Below are 12,897 nucleotides of genomic sequence, written 5' to 3' on the forward strand. Positions count from 1 at the left end.
AGGCTGAGGGAGACCCATGCAGGATCTCTGTCTAAGGAACTTGACAGCGCTCCTATAATCTGTGTCCATGGAGCACAAGAGAGAATTCCTAATCCCCTGACCCCAGGGTGCAAGCCACAGCAGCCGTACCTGTCTCAGCATGGACTTGAAAACGTGGTATCGGAGTCGCTTGGTGAGGATCTCTCCAGCTTTGCCAAACGTGAAGCCCTAAGAAGAATGAGAAGGCGTCACACAGAAGGCTGGCCAAATACACAGTGGGAATCAAGGCCTGTGAGAGTGTGGAGCAGGATGGGACCCAGCCTGAGCTCCTGTTCTCACTCAGCTCCCTGCCTGTCTCTCAGATGACCAGCTGGGCAGTCTCTGCTTTCCAGCAATGAGCTGTATTTACACGTTGGAAGTCCGCGGATCCTCTGCCTGCTCTTAATATGTTTGCAGTCATGGGAGACAGTCTCAGCACCATAGCCAGAGTGGATGGAGCTGCTCTCTCTCCTGTATTTCACCATCCCAATTGTCAAAGCAGAAGTGACCAACTTAAAGCTGCCTCACTTCCAATCTCTTACCAAAGTCACATGGAGCAACTGTTCATTACACACCTGCGACACTCAGTGTCATTCTACCAAGGTCAAGTTTCACAATGAAGCTCTTAAGTATTTGGTGAAGGAATACTATTTTTCTTTTGTATTCCTATGTTAAGAACAATGTTTTTTTCCTGATAAAATAGTAATATATCAGAATGTATTAAATAAAGTAACTTATTTAGTTCCAGCCGAGCTTATTTTACATGTGTGTTGTTAAAATACTAATATAAGCCAGGTGGTGCTGGTGCACCCATTTAACCCCAGTACTTGAGGCAGAGGTAAGTGGATCTCTGTGAGTTCAAGGCCAGTGTGGTCTACAGAGCAAGTTCCAGGACAGCTAAGACTGTTACACAGAGAAACCCTGTCTCAAAAAACCAAAACCAATCAACCAAACAAAACCCCAATAACCCTAAAATATATTTAGAATGTGTTTAATAAGGAAATCTATTTAGTTTCAGCTAAAAATATACATGTGGACTAATTATTGATGCATAAAGTGATTACTTACATTTTTACTTAATAAGTAGTAACATAGTATCTCAAATCAATCTGAACACTTGGCCACATGAGTTCTCTTAGTTATCAAGAGGCAACATTGCCCCCATTTACAGATAAGGAAACGGAGGCTTAGACAGTCTAAATTACTAGACTGTGTTTATGTGCAAAACATGTCTGTAAACATGTGTCTAACACCAAAGTCCATACTTTATGCTTTTCCATGATACACTCCAAGAACATTTGGTTCATTTACAATTATATTTGAGCCAAATGGTCTACAGGCTGCAAAATACCTTGTATGCATTTCTTAGGATTTTTAAGACCATAATTTTTCCATTCTGCGCTTGCTTTTCCTTTTTTTTTGCTTTTGAAACAGTTTTAAATCAGTGTGACCAGCTTGGGGAGTTTCATTTGTTTCTTTGTTTGTTTTGGAATACAGGAAGACATTTCTCCAACTATTCAAACTGACCAGCAGAATGTACTTAATGTACTTCCAAACTCATATTCAGGGCTTACCCCAAAGTCTGTACTTGGGTCCTCACCTTCCATTTCCATTACTAGACAGAAGAACCTGTGCAATATATTACATCACTGTTTCCATTTGGGCCATGGTTGGTTGGGAAAGAGTAGGTGAGGGCGCAGTCAAAGCCTAAAGACAATCTGGCTATCATTGGCCATGGTAAAAAAGGAATAATCTTATGATAAGGACAATTCATGTTTGTAAACATGAGTGGATGAAGTGAGAATAACACACTTACCTGAAGAAAAAATGTAATAAAAGAAATGATCCCAAGGATCAGAAACAATAAGGAAAACAAGTTGCTTTCCTGCCGTTTGGTTTCATCATCACTTGGTTTTGTAAAAACCTGTAAAAAGTATTTGAAGGGTGGTTAGTTCCACACTAAGAAGACATTCCACATCTGCCCCCATTTCACAGATTGTTCATTGTAGGAGCTGGGACAGTCTTTGGACACTGGGATAGCGCCGGCTTCTGACATAAAGCAGCCTCCAGTGCACCTGCAGTCTGCCTTTGTTGGGGGTAGGCTGCCATTCACAAATTCACCCAGCAGTCTTTGCACTCGGGTTCCTCTTAGAGAAACAGGTGCTTTGTAAGAAGACATCAAGCACATACTCCCCTCCTGACTTTCCTGTAACAGATTGTATGTAAGTCATGTCTGTCAGGGTGAGCAGCGTGTATGGAGGACGAGGGTCAAGCTGGTACGTGGCTGCTGAGGATTTTCCCCTTTGTGCTTCAGATTTCCTTATTTTATTTTTCTGTGCATGAGTTTTTGTCTGCATGTATGTATGTGCACCATGCGTGTGCTTGGATCCCATGGAGATCAGAAGAGGGTTCAGATCCCCTTGAACTGGAGTCACAGATGATTGTGAACCACCAGTTGCGCATTGGGAACTGTGGGTCCTTTGGAAGAGGGGTCATGGCTCCTAACCAAATCTCCAGACCCTCCACGTTGTTTTGTATGATGGTGTTTCTCACTGAACTAAGGGCTAAAATGACTGGCCAGCTTGTCCTGGGATCCTCTTGTCTCCCAGCACTGGAATCCAAGTGTGTGCATCACCGCCCCTGGCTTCTGAGACGTTGGTGCTGGGGAGCAAACACAGGTCTGTGGGGTTGCACAGCAAGCGTTTTACTGAGTCATCTCTACAGCCCCAGCTCAACTATGTGGACACTTCATAGCATTTCGAGGTATCTGGAGAGAATACATTTATGTGTTCTTGCTAATGAAAGGGTGTCATCCATCCATTCAGCCTTTCAGAGAGAAAGGTACCATTCCCAGTATATCTTGTAGGCGTTATAGTCACAAAGTCAGGTGGCAGTGGCAGCCAACTCAATGGGGCCTCACACGGACCTTTCAAGAGATGGTTAGACGTGCAAAAAAGATGTTTGGAGCTGAAAGCATTTATAGCACAATCACTCAACAGGGAAAGAAAATATATCATTCCTTCTAAGGGTCAAGTCAGTTTTTTGAGAGCGGCATTCCTAAACCAATTCAGAAAACTTTATGCTTATAAAAAAAAAAAGGACAAAATAGTTTCGGAAGACATTAACTCAATTATTCTTGATTAGTCATTCAGACATTGTACTGTGCTAGGCACATGTACTGATCCTTCCAACTGGGGGCATCTGTTATATTACTTTCACCATTTTACAGAGAGAAAGTGAAGCAGAGACATATATTAACTTACTCAAGAGAGCCAGGAAGAGATGGGCCAAACACAGACACCCAGGCCTTATGACCCAAAGGCCACTGTTTGCAGTGAGGCAGATGGCTGCCTGCCTAGCTACTGTTCTAGAGCTAAGGTGCTGGCCATCAGATAGATCTCTGCAGGAAGAATGAGGAAACCCAAGCACCACTGTTGGTTGCTTTTTTGGGTTGTTTTGTTTGTCAAAAACGGGCAAAGCCATTCCTAACTTACCTTTATTTGCAGTAGAAATCACATGACCAGCAAAGGCTAGAAATGTTTTCTCTTCTTACACTTTACAGAACATGTTTGCTGGCCTGTGTTCTACAATGTATTCCATAGAATCAGATGTTTTTCCTTCTTTGTAGTATTTTCAAAGCACATGAAAATACCTCACACAAACTGGACAGTGAGCAAACACTTCTCGAGTGACATGTTACACATGAGTGTTAATCTAGAAAGGCATAGGTAGACTAGAAGAGTTATGGATTTTGGGTTGTACAACAAATAGTGCTTGTTTTATCCTTCTTATGACGATGTTTCTTTCTGCAAAAGATTCTTAGCAGTAAGGCAAATGTGTCTTCAGTACAATGTCTCACGATTTGCATCTGTCACTAAACCAAGAACATGACCGTTTGGACTTTACTGCTATTTGAATGCTGCTGTTAAGATTAGCTAGAGCCAGCCTGTGAGCTTCTATCTTTAAGGATCCTGTTAGAGTTTGCATATGAAGTCTCCCCACAAAAGGCTCATTTGGTCAATATTATTCCTTAGCTGGCGGGTCTAGTCATTGATGGGTGATTAGATCATGAGTGCTCAGGCCTCATCAATGGCTGGAAGAACTGGATGTGCATTATGGGAAGATAGGACCTGGTTAGAGAAAGCAGATCACAGCACAGGGAGGGAAGGAGTCCTGGGAAAATATGCCTTGTTCCTTGCTCATTCCTATCTTCCTTTGGTTTCCTGGATGCCATAAGAGGGGCAGCTTCTGCCACATGCTCCTGCCCCCACAGTGTACTGCCTCAGGCTCACAACAATGGATCCAGATGACTTTAGCCTGAAACCTAGGAAATGGTGAGCAAACTAAAACTCCCTTTCTCTTGTACTTCTTCTCTAAGAATCCAGCATAGTAACACATGTCTGAAACTCTAGGACTGAAGCAGCAAATCTGAGGTTCAAATTCTGCCTGGGCTACACTCAAGCTTGGTAGCTTAGAAAGACCTTGTCTCCAAATAAAAACAAGAAGTGGCAAGGGTGTGCTCAGTGGTGCATGTTTAAAATATGTGGATCGTGGGTTCAGTCCCCTGTGGCATGAAGAAAGAAAAAGCCCTCACCTGTGCTCCAGAGATGAAAAGCTAACTAGCGTTGAGCAGCTTCCTTCTGTTTCAGTCTGAGGAAGTAAGTGTAGTCTAAGGGCCTGCTCATATCCTGGCATGTGTGGATCTGTGGATCTTACACAACAGGTCATTGTCTGCCCAGTTTGTTGCCCATTGGCAACCTGGATCAATCAGTTAAGTTCATCAGATCAGTTCATGACTTTGGCTCAGAGCTCAGTGTTGGCAAGCATGGGCGATTAAGTTCCCCAGTTCCATTGATTATGTCAGTGAGTGGGTGCCCAGGGCACTAGAATAGAAACAACGAGGGACCCTAGATAGAAATTCATATAAAAGATGTTTACAACATTGTCCTTATAAACCAAACTCCAATTATACTTTCATCCGAGTTTGTTTCATGTAAAGGGAAATGCTTCTATGACGTGTGTGTCCGTGTGTGTGTGAGAGATGTGTGTAGATGTGTGTGCATTGAAGATAGTTCATTCACTTGTCTAGAGTCATAAGTAATGTAAAAATGAATATAACCACTTACCCCTACAACCTTTGAGAATATTACAGCAAATGCTGGCTGCAAGCCTCCATTTATTATGGCACAAAGTGTACCAACCACAAAATAAGGCCATTCGGTTGAATTCAACTTTAGGATTCGCCAGAAGGAAACCGGAGGCACATCTTCATCCTAGAAGACACATGCATTACAACAAGATAGTTTTATGTTTTTAAAAGACATCCTCACTGATTTCTCACTGTGGAGAGTTCTGGTGAGGCAGGGTCTCATGGATTTTAGGCTGGCTTCAATGTCTAATCTTGTCTTCACCATCCAAGGGTTGGGCTTACAAGATGGGTACAAGTTTTTAAAATAACTTTTACCCTATTTTTATTCCTTAACAGTTGATGGATATTTGCCATCAAACACAATAACACATTATAGTGCCTATTTATTTATTTATTTATTGCTTTTCGAGACAAGGTTTCTCTGTAGTTTTTGGAACCTGTCCTGGAACTAGCTCTTGTAGACCAGGCTGGCCTCAAACTCACAGAGATCTGCCTGCCTCTGCCTCCTGAGTGCTGGGATTAAAGATGTGTCACCAATGCCTGGGTCCTCTTTATATTTTAAGAAATGATGCTTCCACAAATATTTAATTCTTGGCATTCAGCAGATGATAAGAATATTGACCAATAAGGATAACCATAATAGAAACAGTAATACTTAAACACCTCTCATAGTCTCTATTTCTAAACATCTTGGTATTAAATTTTAATCTTACAACTAAACTAACTATAAAACATCACCATTTCAGGTTTTTAGAACACTGTGGAGAACAGATCAAAAAGATTATAAAAAATATGTTGTTTTTCCCACTCCTTCAGCTTAAGCACAGTCAACTAGGAGGGCTCAAGAGGAGGATTTGTAACATAACATTGCATCTTGGTCCATACCGGGGTCTCTTTGATACTGAGTTTCCTGTCTTGGTCCTGCTGTGCACGAACACTTCTGCGAGTTGATCTTCTTCTTATCAGACTGGATCCCGAATCTTTTGAAGACATGTCTAAATTATCAGTTTCATTTTTAGATTCACAAACTTCATTTCCTAGTTCAATTTCATTTCCTGCTGTCTAAAATAAATAAGAGATATGAATAGTTTAATCTCGAATAATGGAAATTAACCATTGAAAATAAATATCAAGAAAATACTGAATTATTTAAATCAAAGGAAGGGATGAAATTAAACTACTAGTCCTTCTTGTATGATATGTTAGGAGAAAAAAAACCCTAACATTAATGATTTTTTTGAGAATATGCTGAATTAAAAATGGCAAGCCTTCTGCGTATTTTCTCTGGTCATCTCTTCTCTGGGAATATATGGCTCAATCAACTTCGCATTTGAACCAGTGTGTGAATAGAAACTCAAAAGAGATCGAAATGTTTTAGACTATTAATAAAATGTTATTTTTTAAATTTATCATTTTTTGTACTAAGCCTTCAGAATTTGGTATACATTTTCACCGTTCAATGTTTACAATCACAGTGGCTATTAAGGTTAAATAGCTATCACATGTGGCTAACAAAGTGCGTAGGTCAACTTAAATTTTTTCCCCACTTTTCCTTAATTATGCTTCTTTGGTTCCTCTCTTTTGCAAAAGAGAAAAATTAAAGTAGTTCTGGATACTGTTATATAAAAATAGTAAGGCAGCAGCGTTCCATTCAGAAAGAAAACTGAAACATTCCAAGGGTTCTCAAGGCTATGCTTAGCCCTCAGGGTGGGAGGAAGAGAATTAGACAGAACAATGTAGTTCATGGAGATCTAAGTATAACCAGGCCCTAAGAGAAGCTTCCCTTTAAAGTATAGAGGAGAGCTTCATTGTGAATGAAATTGAGAGAGAGGGGAAGAGGAAAGAAGAAGGGAGGAGAGAACTCACATTCAAAGTACCACCCCCTGAGGAGTCTTGGACAGGTCCAAAAGGCGAAGAAAGGATGGAGTTTTCGGACCCTTTAGAAGTGGCAGGGACTTTTACATGACAGGACTTAGTTCAGCACAGTGTATGGGATAAGGTGCGCGGAGGAACCTTGCACCATAACTTGAGAATCATCCAGTTACAGTACAGTGCTTCTTTGTTTTTATTTGTTTACACGGTGTTTAATGTAAGGCCCTTTATCAAAAGAGACAAGCCACAAGATGAAAATGAAGGCAATGGAAAAATTCAACTTCTCACGACCCAAACAATGATCACATCCTTAAAAAATAATTTTCAAAAGTATTGTATGAGGTGTGTTGCAGGTTTGCATTACATTAACCAAGATTGTGCCAATTAATAATTCTGAATACATTTATTTAGACGTGAGGCTTTAAAAATAATTTTTAATATAAATATATTTATCCCCTACATATGTTTATTCTTGCACTTTGGGGTTCCCGAAACAAGACTAGAGTATAGCTTACAGACTGATATTGCCATTGAAGTCTTTGCTGCCATAGTTATTTTAGGTTTTATGTATAAAAGAGTCATTGACAAAAAAAAATTTAAAAAAGAGTCCTTGATTTGTTCAGGGCTGGGGAAATGTCTGCAAAGTGTCTTGAGTTTGTTTATTAGAAAGGGATGACTTGAAGATCTAGAAGTACAACACTTCCTAACACTGTCCTCAAGACAGCGAGGGGGTAATGTGGCCTTGGTTAAGCTATGGGATCAGACCTAAGGTGCAGGCCCGTGTTCTAACAAATCCCAAAGTACTCTTCTCCTATGTCCCACGATTATACAATAAAGTAACACTTATCTATAAATTGAAAATACTGACACCAGTGTATGAACAAAATAAATTAAGGCGTTTCCAGAGTTCCACTGTACCTGTGTCATGACAAGTTTGAAGTAAATGCCCTTCTCTTTCATGAGCTCATCGTGATTTCCTTGCTCCACAATGACACCACCATCAAAGCCAGCAATGACATCAGCATTACGAACTGTAGACAAGCGGTGAGCTATCACAATGGTGGTCCGGCCTTCCCGAGCCTGGAGACACAGAAACCTGGCTTTCGAATCATGAATAATTACAACAGAACGCACTGCCTTTAATTCCAGCATTGAGGAGGCAGAGGCAGACAGATCTCTGCATTTGAGGACAGTCTGGGGTTCCGGGCAAGTTTCAGGACAGCCAGGGCTACACAGAGAAACTGTGTCTCGAAAAACCAAAGTCTGGCCATTGTCACTGATATTGCATGGACCAGTAGGTCTCCAGCCCCATCACACAGTGCACCCTCTCCTGGAGAAAGGGGCTTTGCAATTCCATAGTCTTCAAGTGGCATTAAGCGACTTCTATTTGTATCTTTCCTTTGGTTGACACTGAAAAACCAGATTAATAGGGCTATTTCTCGTTTCAGTTCCACAGTCTTCAAATGACATTAACTGACTGCTACTCATATTTTCCTTTGGTTAACAAAACTGTAAATTCTCAAAACCAGATTAGTAGGGTTATTTCTCTAAATTTTCATGATCAAAACAAAGACTAATTTTTACTTGAGCCTCCATTTTCCGTTTTTATGTATTTTCCATTTTTCATTTTTAATTAAAAGATATCGACATGCCTTTTGATGAAAATTTATTTATTGTAATTCAGAAAGAGAGAGAGAGAGAGAGAGAGAGAGAGAGAGAGAGAGAGAGAGAGAGAAACATGAAGTGGGGCTGGAAAGATGGCAGTAGTTAAGAGTGCTTCTTGCTCTTGCAGAGGTTCAGACCCAGCACTCCCATTTGGTGACTCATAACCGCCACTGACTCTATGTTCAGAAGATTTAACATCCTCTTCTCATGTTTTCACACACAGGAAAACACACACAGTGACACAGACATATAAATTATAAAATAAATATTTTTTTAAAAGATATAGAAGAAGCAGAAATTGGACAACAACCAAAAGATTTAGGAAGTCTGGTGCTTTTCCTTAGTAACAGGTATAGAAGCTATCAAAAGTTTCTGTTCTAAGGCAAGATTAAGAAGAATGAACAATGGAATACTATTATTCTTATAATTCAACCTTTAATTATAGCTGACCCACCTTATCCAGAGCAGCCTGAACCACAGCTTCACTTTCTGTGTCCAAGGCTGACGTCGCCTCATCCAACAAAAGGATCTTGGGGTTGCGGACCAGGGCACGAGCAATGGCGATTCTCTGTTTCTGTCCCCCACTCAGCTGCGCCCCTCTCTCACCAACCAGGGTGTCAAATTTCTACAATTAAAATGATAAAGAAACAATCAAAGTAACAGGAAATGTAGTATGGCAATAAACTACCTCAGCTCTCATTTCAAATTGGGACGTAATCATCACTGAAGCCTGGCCAGCAACACAGTCCAGTTCTTGGCAAGAAGTATCTACCACTAGTCGATAGGGTGAGCGATGGAAAATCCACAGTAAACTGGAGTTCCCCTCTAAGGAAGTTCATCCAACTCACAGGAGTTTCCTGAGTTCACATGAGCCTCGGGGTGACAGAGGGCAGGCACAACTCACGTGGGGCAGTTTCATGATGAAGTCATAGGCGTTGGCTTCCTTGACTGCTCTCTCGATCTCATCCATGGTGACATTCTCTCGGCCATAGCGAATGTTTTCAGCGATCGTGGTGGCAAACAACACAGGTTCCTGACTCACCACGCCGATGATTTCCCGCAGGTACCTCACATTGATGGTCCTGATGTCCTGGCCGTCGATACTGACCTGAAACGGAATGTGTGGTTGTCACACTTTAGAACCACGCAGTCAGAACGATGGGCAAGGGGAGCGCTGCTGGCTGCGCGACCACTCACCACGCCCTCCGTGGGGTCGTAGAGCCTCTGCAGCAGCTGCACAGTGGTGCTCTTCCCGCAGCCGCTGTTGCCCACCAGGGCCACGGTCTGTCCGCTCTGCACCTTCAGGTTGAGGCCCTTCAAGATCTGCCAAGACAGACGAGAAGCTAGTGTTAGGGCCATTCCCAGGCAGAGAAGCATGTAGATTCTATTTGCTGGCATTTCAATTCGGTAGCATACAGATTTTACCGATACGCTTTTCTCTACAACCGGTTAGAAACTATTAAGAACTTTTCACGCAACAGAAAACTGTCACCGTACCTGAACTTCTTTTCGAGACGGATAACTGAAGTGAATATTTCTGAATTCCAAATTTCCTTTAATGTTGTCTGGTTTGTGCCCATTCGCTGAGAAGCTGTCAATATTGGGTTTCTATAGAGATGAAAATTGGCAGAGGTTATCACGGCTCACCTAGGCCAGCAAGGATGGCACAACACCAGAGCTCTTCCTGCTGCAGTTTATTCAGGACCTTTTTACAATGCCTTCTCTCTCTCTCCTTTTCCCTCTCTCTCTCCTCTCTCTCCTTTTCCCTCTTTTTTCCCGGGCAAGCCTCTCCCAGCCCTTAAATAGTCATGGGCTACCAACCCTGGATTGCCATTGCGTGATAATAGCATAAGTCAGGCCTTATCCATAATGGAAGTTGATTATCATAGAGAACACTCGCTTTCAGGATTGCGGAGGGCAGGAGCCAGTACCACGCAGCTCGCTACAAGAGGTCACTGAGTGACAGTAATGGCTTCATAAAGAACTTTTTGATTAGCTAAGATAAAGTGATAGAGAAACTATCTCAACTGGAAACTCCTTTATTAGCAGGCTAAGCTGGCAGGTCAGACTCACATTGTCAATTATCTTGAAGACTTCATAGGCGGCTCCTCTTGCACTGGCGAAGGCCTCGATATTCGGGGACGCCTGGCCAATGCTGAACGCCCCAATTAATACCGAAAAGAAGACCTGAACGTGTGAAGAAAAACCATTCTGTCACTTTGTTTGCCACAGTCCTCTCCTACTTCCTCTCTCCTCCAGTACAGCTAATTCCACTTCTAAATGTCAACGCAACCTAAGAATACCAGGTGTTAAGAAAAATCTTAAAATTTCATCATTGTAAATTTCAAATATATCACCACCAAAATGTAAAGTGGAGAAACTGAGATTATTTAGCTTCATGTGATCACTTCACATTGTACACATGTCAAAACCTCACACTATATTCCTGAAAGATAATACATATTTTCAACTGAAAACTATAAACATTGACAATGTGAAAAAGTTTTTAGACTTCCCATAATTTCATTTAGCCTACAATGCAGAATTAATCTCACCTTTTCAGTGAGGCGGCGACATACAAGCTCTGAGTATTACAATAAAACATTTTTCTACTTTTTCAATGACTAATAATTTTTATTTAGGTCATAAGGGCTGTGAAATGGAAACCAATACTGAAGAGCAAGTGAAGAGACCAAGGTGCACACCCTGAGTTAGTATTACCAGTTACACATCTGCAGGACATTCTCTCGGAAAATTCAGTCTTCCGTTTCATGGACAAAAACAGAAAAGACTATTTGTTCTCTCCACAGTTGTATCAGATGACACCGGCTGTGACAATACTTTGTAAGTTACAAAGCACAGGCCAAGGGCTGATTCTTTATGGGGTCTCGTCTCCCAAGTTTTGGAGTTACTTTAATAAAAATATTTGTCTGTGAGGGCTTAGCATTATTTACCTCTGTTGGAAGATGATGGGAACTAACATCATCCATTATTTCGAGATCATTCAGGAATTATTTTGCTCAATAATTTGGAGGGAAGAGGCTTTTGCTAAGTGAGTCTGTATTCGTTACTCTTTATAGCACTAACAAGCAGGCCACATGAATCCTGTCACACATTTGGCAGAAGGTGTAACAGAGATTTGAAGAGTGTTAATGATTGTTCAAACCTTACAATTAGTAGGTAGTGTAGTTGGAATTTGAACCTATTGGGTCTGATATCAAATCCTACAGTCTCCGTTCTAAATGCTGTTTGTGAAGCAGCTTTAGACTCCATGAATATGAGATTGAAAGTACTATTCCTAGAGTCAGGGCTACAGATCAGTGGTACAAACGTATGTTAGGCAATATTCAGTAAAATAAAGTAAATTCAAGCTGCAGAAGTTGGTAATGTTGATATTTAGGGGTTGCAATTCCAAAGCCTACATTGTTATGTAAGAGATCTGGAACTCCAGATGCAAATGGCACTAAGGTTAATATTTAGGCCATGGTAGAAATTGTACAACAGATCTACATGCAAAATTGATGCATTTCCTTTCAACTCTTTAACCTAATAATGAATAGCTCTAGCATTTAACACTTATTCAAAGTATACTTTTTTCAATACCACCCAGTTGCATTAGAACTTCTTTTTTTGATTCATGTGTAACTTACAGTGAGCACTTGTCCAATAGAGTATTCTTTCGAGATGACCAAGGAAGTCCCGTACCAGAAGGCCAGAGCATATGATGCATAGATCAGCAGGAAAGCTGCGCCTATGGAAATGTTGGCTGTGATGGCTTTCTTTATCCCAAGCTTTTTAGCGTCTTCTAAATTGTTATTGTACCTGGCAGAAAGAAGGGAAGTAATTATGTAGACTTATAAACCTTATGGAAATGTGTTAGTGTAACATCATTGCTATTGGTCAGTTGGAATGTGCCCAGCCCTATAGGACACATGTATTTTCTCCATGTACTGACATTATGATGTTATTCCTATTTTATCCTCTTCTTGTAGAAAGTGATATTGGGGTGTGTAGAGAGTATTTTTCTTGTGGAAGTCTTCTAAAAGTTCCTTCCTTCCTTCCTTTTTCCTTCCTTCCTTCCTTCCTTCCTTCCTTCCTTCCTTCCTCCCTTCCTTCAGTCTTTCTTTCCTTGGGTTTTAGAGACAGAGTTTCTCAGTGTAGCCTTGGCTGTCCTGGAACTCACTCTGTAGACC

At 41.1% G+C, this 12,897-nt stretch overlaps 1 protein-coding gene across 3 annotated transcripts in view; it reads right to left on the reverse strand.

Annotated features, from left to right (window-relative positions):
* The window catches only part of Abcb1 (ATP binding cassette subfamily B member 1), a 151,828-nt gene that overhangs the window by 22,325 nt on the left and 116,606 nt on the right, over positions 1-12,897 (reverse strand). For all 3 annotated transcript variants that reach the window (XM_075956428.1, XM_075956430.1, XM_075956429.1), the window contains exons 9-19: positions 12,355-12,526; positions 10,778-10,891; positions 10,202-10,312; positions 9,902-10,027; positions 9,609-9,812; positions 9,159-9,329; positions 7,958-8,119; positions 6,053-6,229; positions 5,145-5,291; positions 1,835-1,942; positions 130-207 (exon numbers count right to left, since the gene is read on the reverse strand). In XM_075956428.1, coding sequence (XP_075812543.1) covers positions 130-207; positions 1,835-1,942; positions 5,145-5,291; positions 6,053-6,229; positions 7,958-8,119; positions 9,159-9,329; positions 9,609-9,812; positions 9,902-10,027; positions 10,202-10,312; positions 10,778-10,891; positions 12,355-12,526 — 1,570 coding nt within the window. The remainder of the gene's footprint in view (positions 1-129; positions 208-1,834; positions 1,943-5,144; positions 5,292-6,052; positions 6,230-7,957; positions 8,120-9,158; positions 9,330-9,608; positions 9,813-9,901; positions 10,028-10,201; positions 10,313-10,777; positions 10,892-12,354; positions 12,527-12,897) is intronic.

This window comes from Microtus pennsylvanicus, chromosome 22 (assembly GCF_037038515.1).
Source record: "Microtus pennsylvanicus isolate mMicPen1 chromosome 22, mMicPen1.hap1, whole genome shotgun sequence".
NCBI lineage: Eukaryota > Metazoa > Chordata > Mammalia > Rodentia > Cricetidae > Microtus > Microtus pennsylvanicus.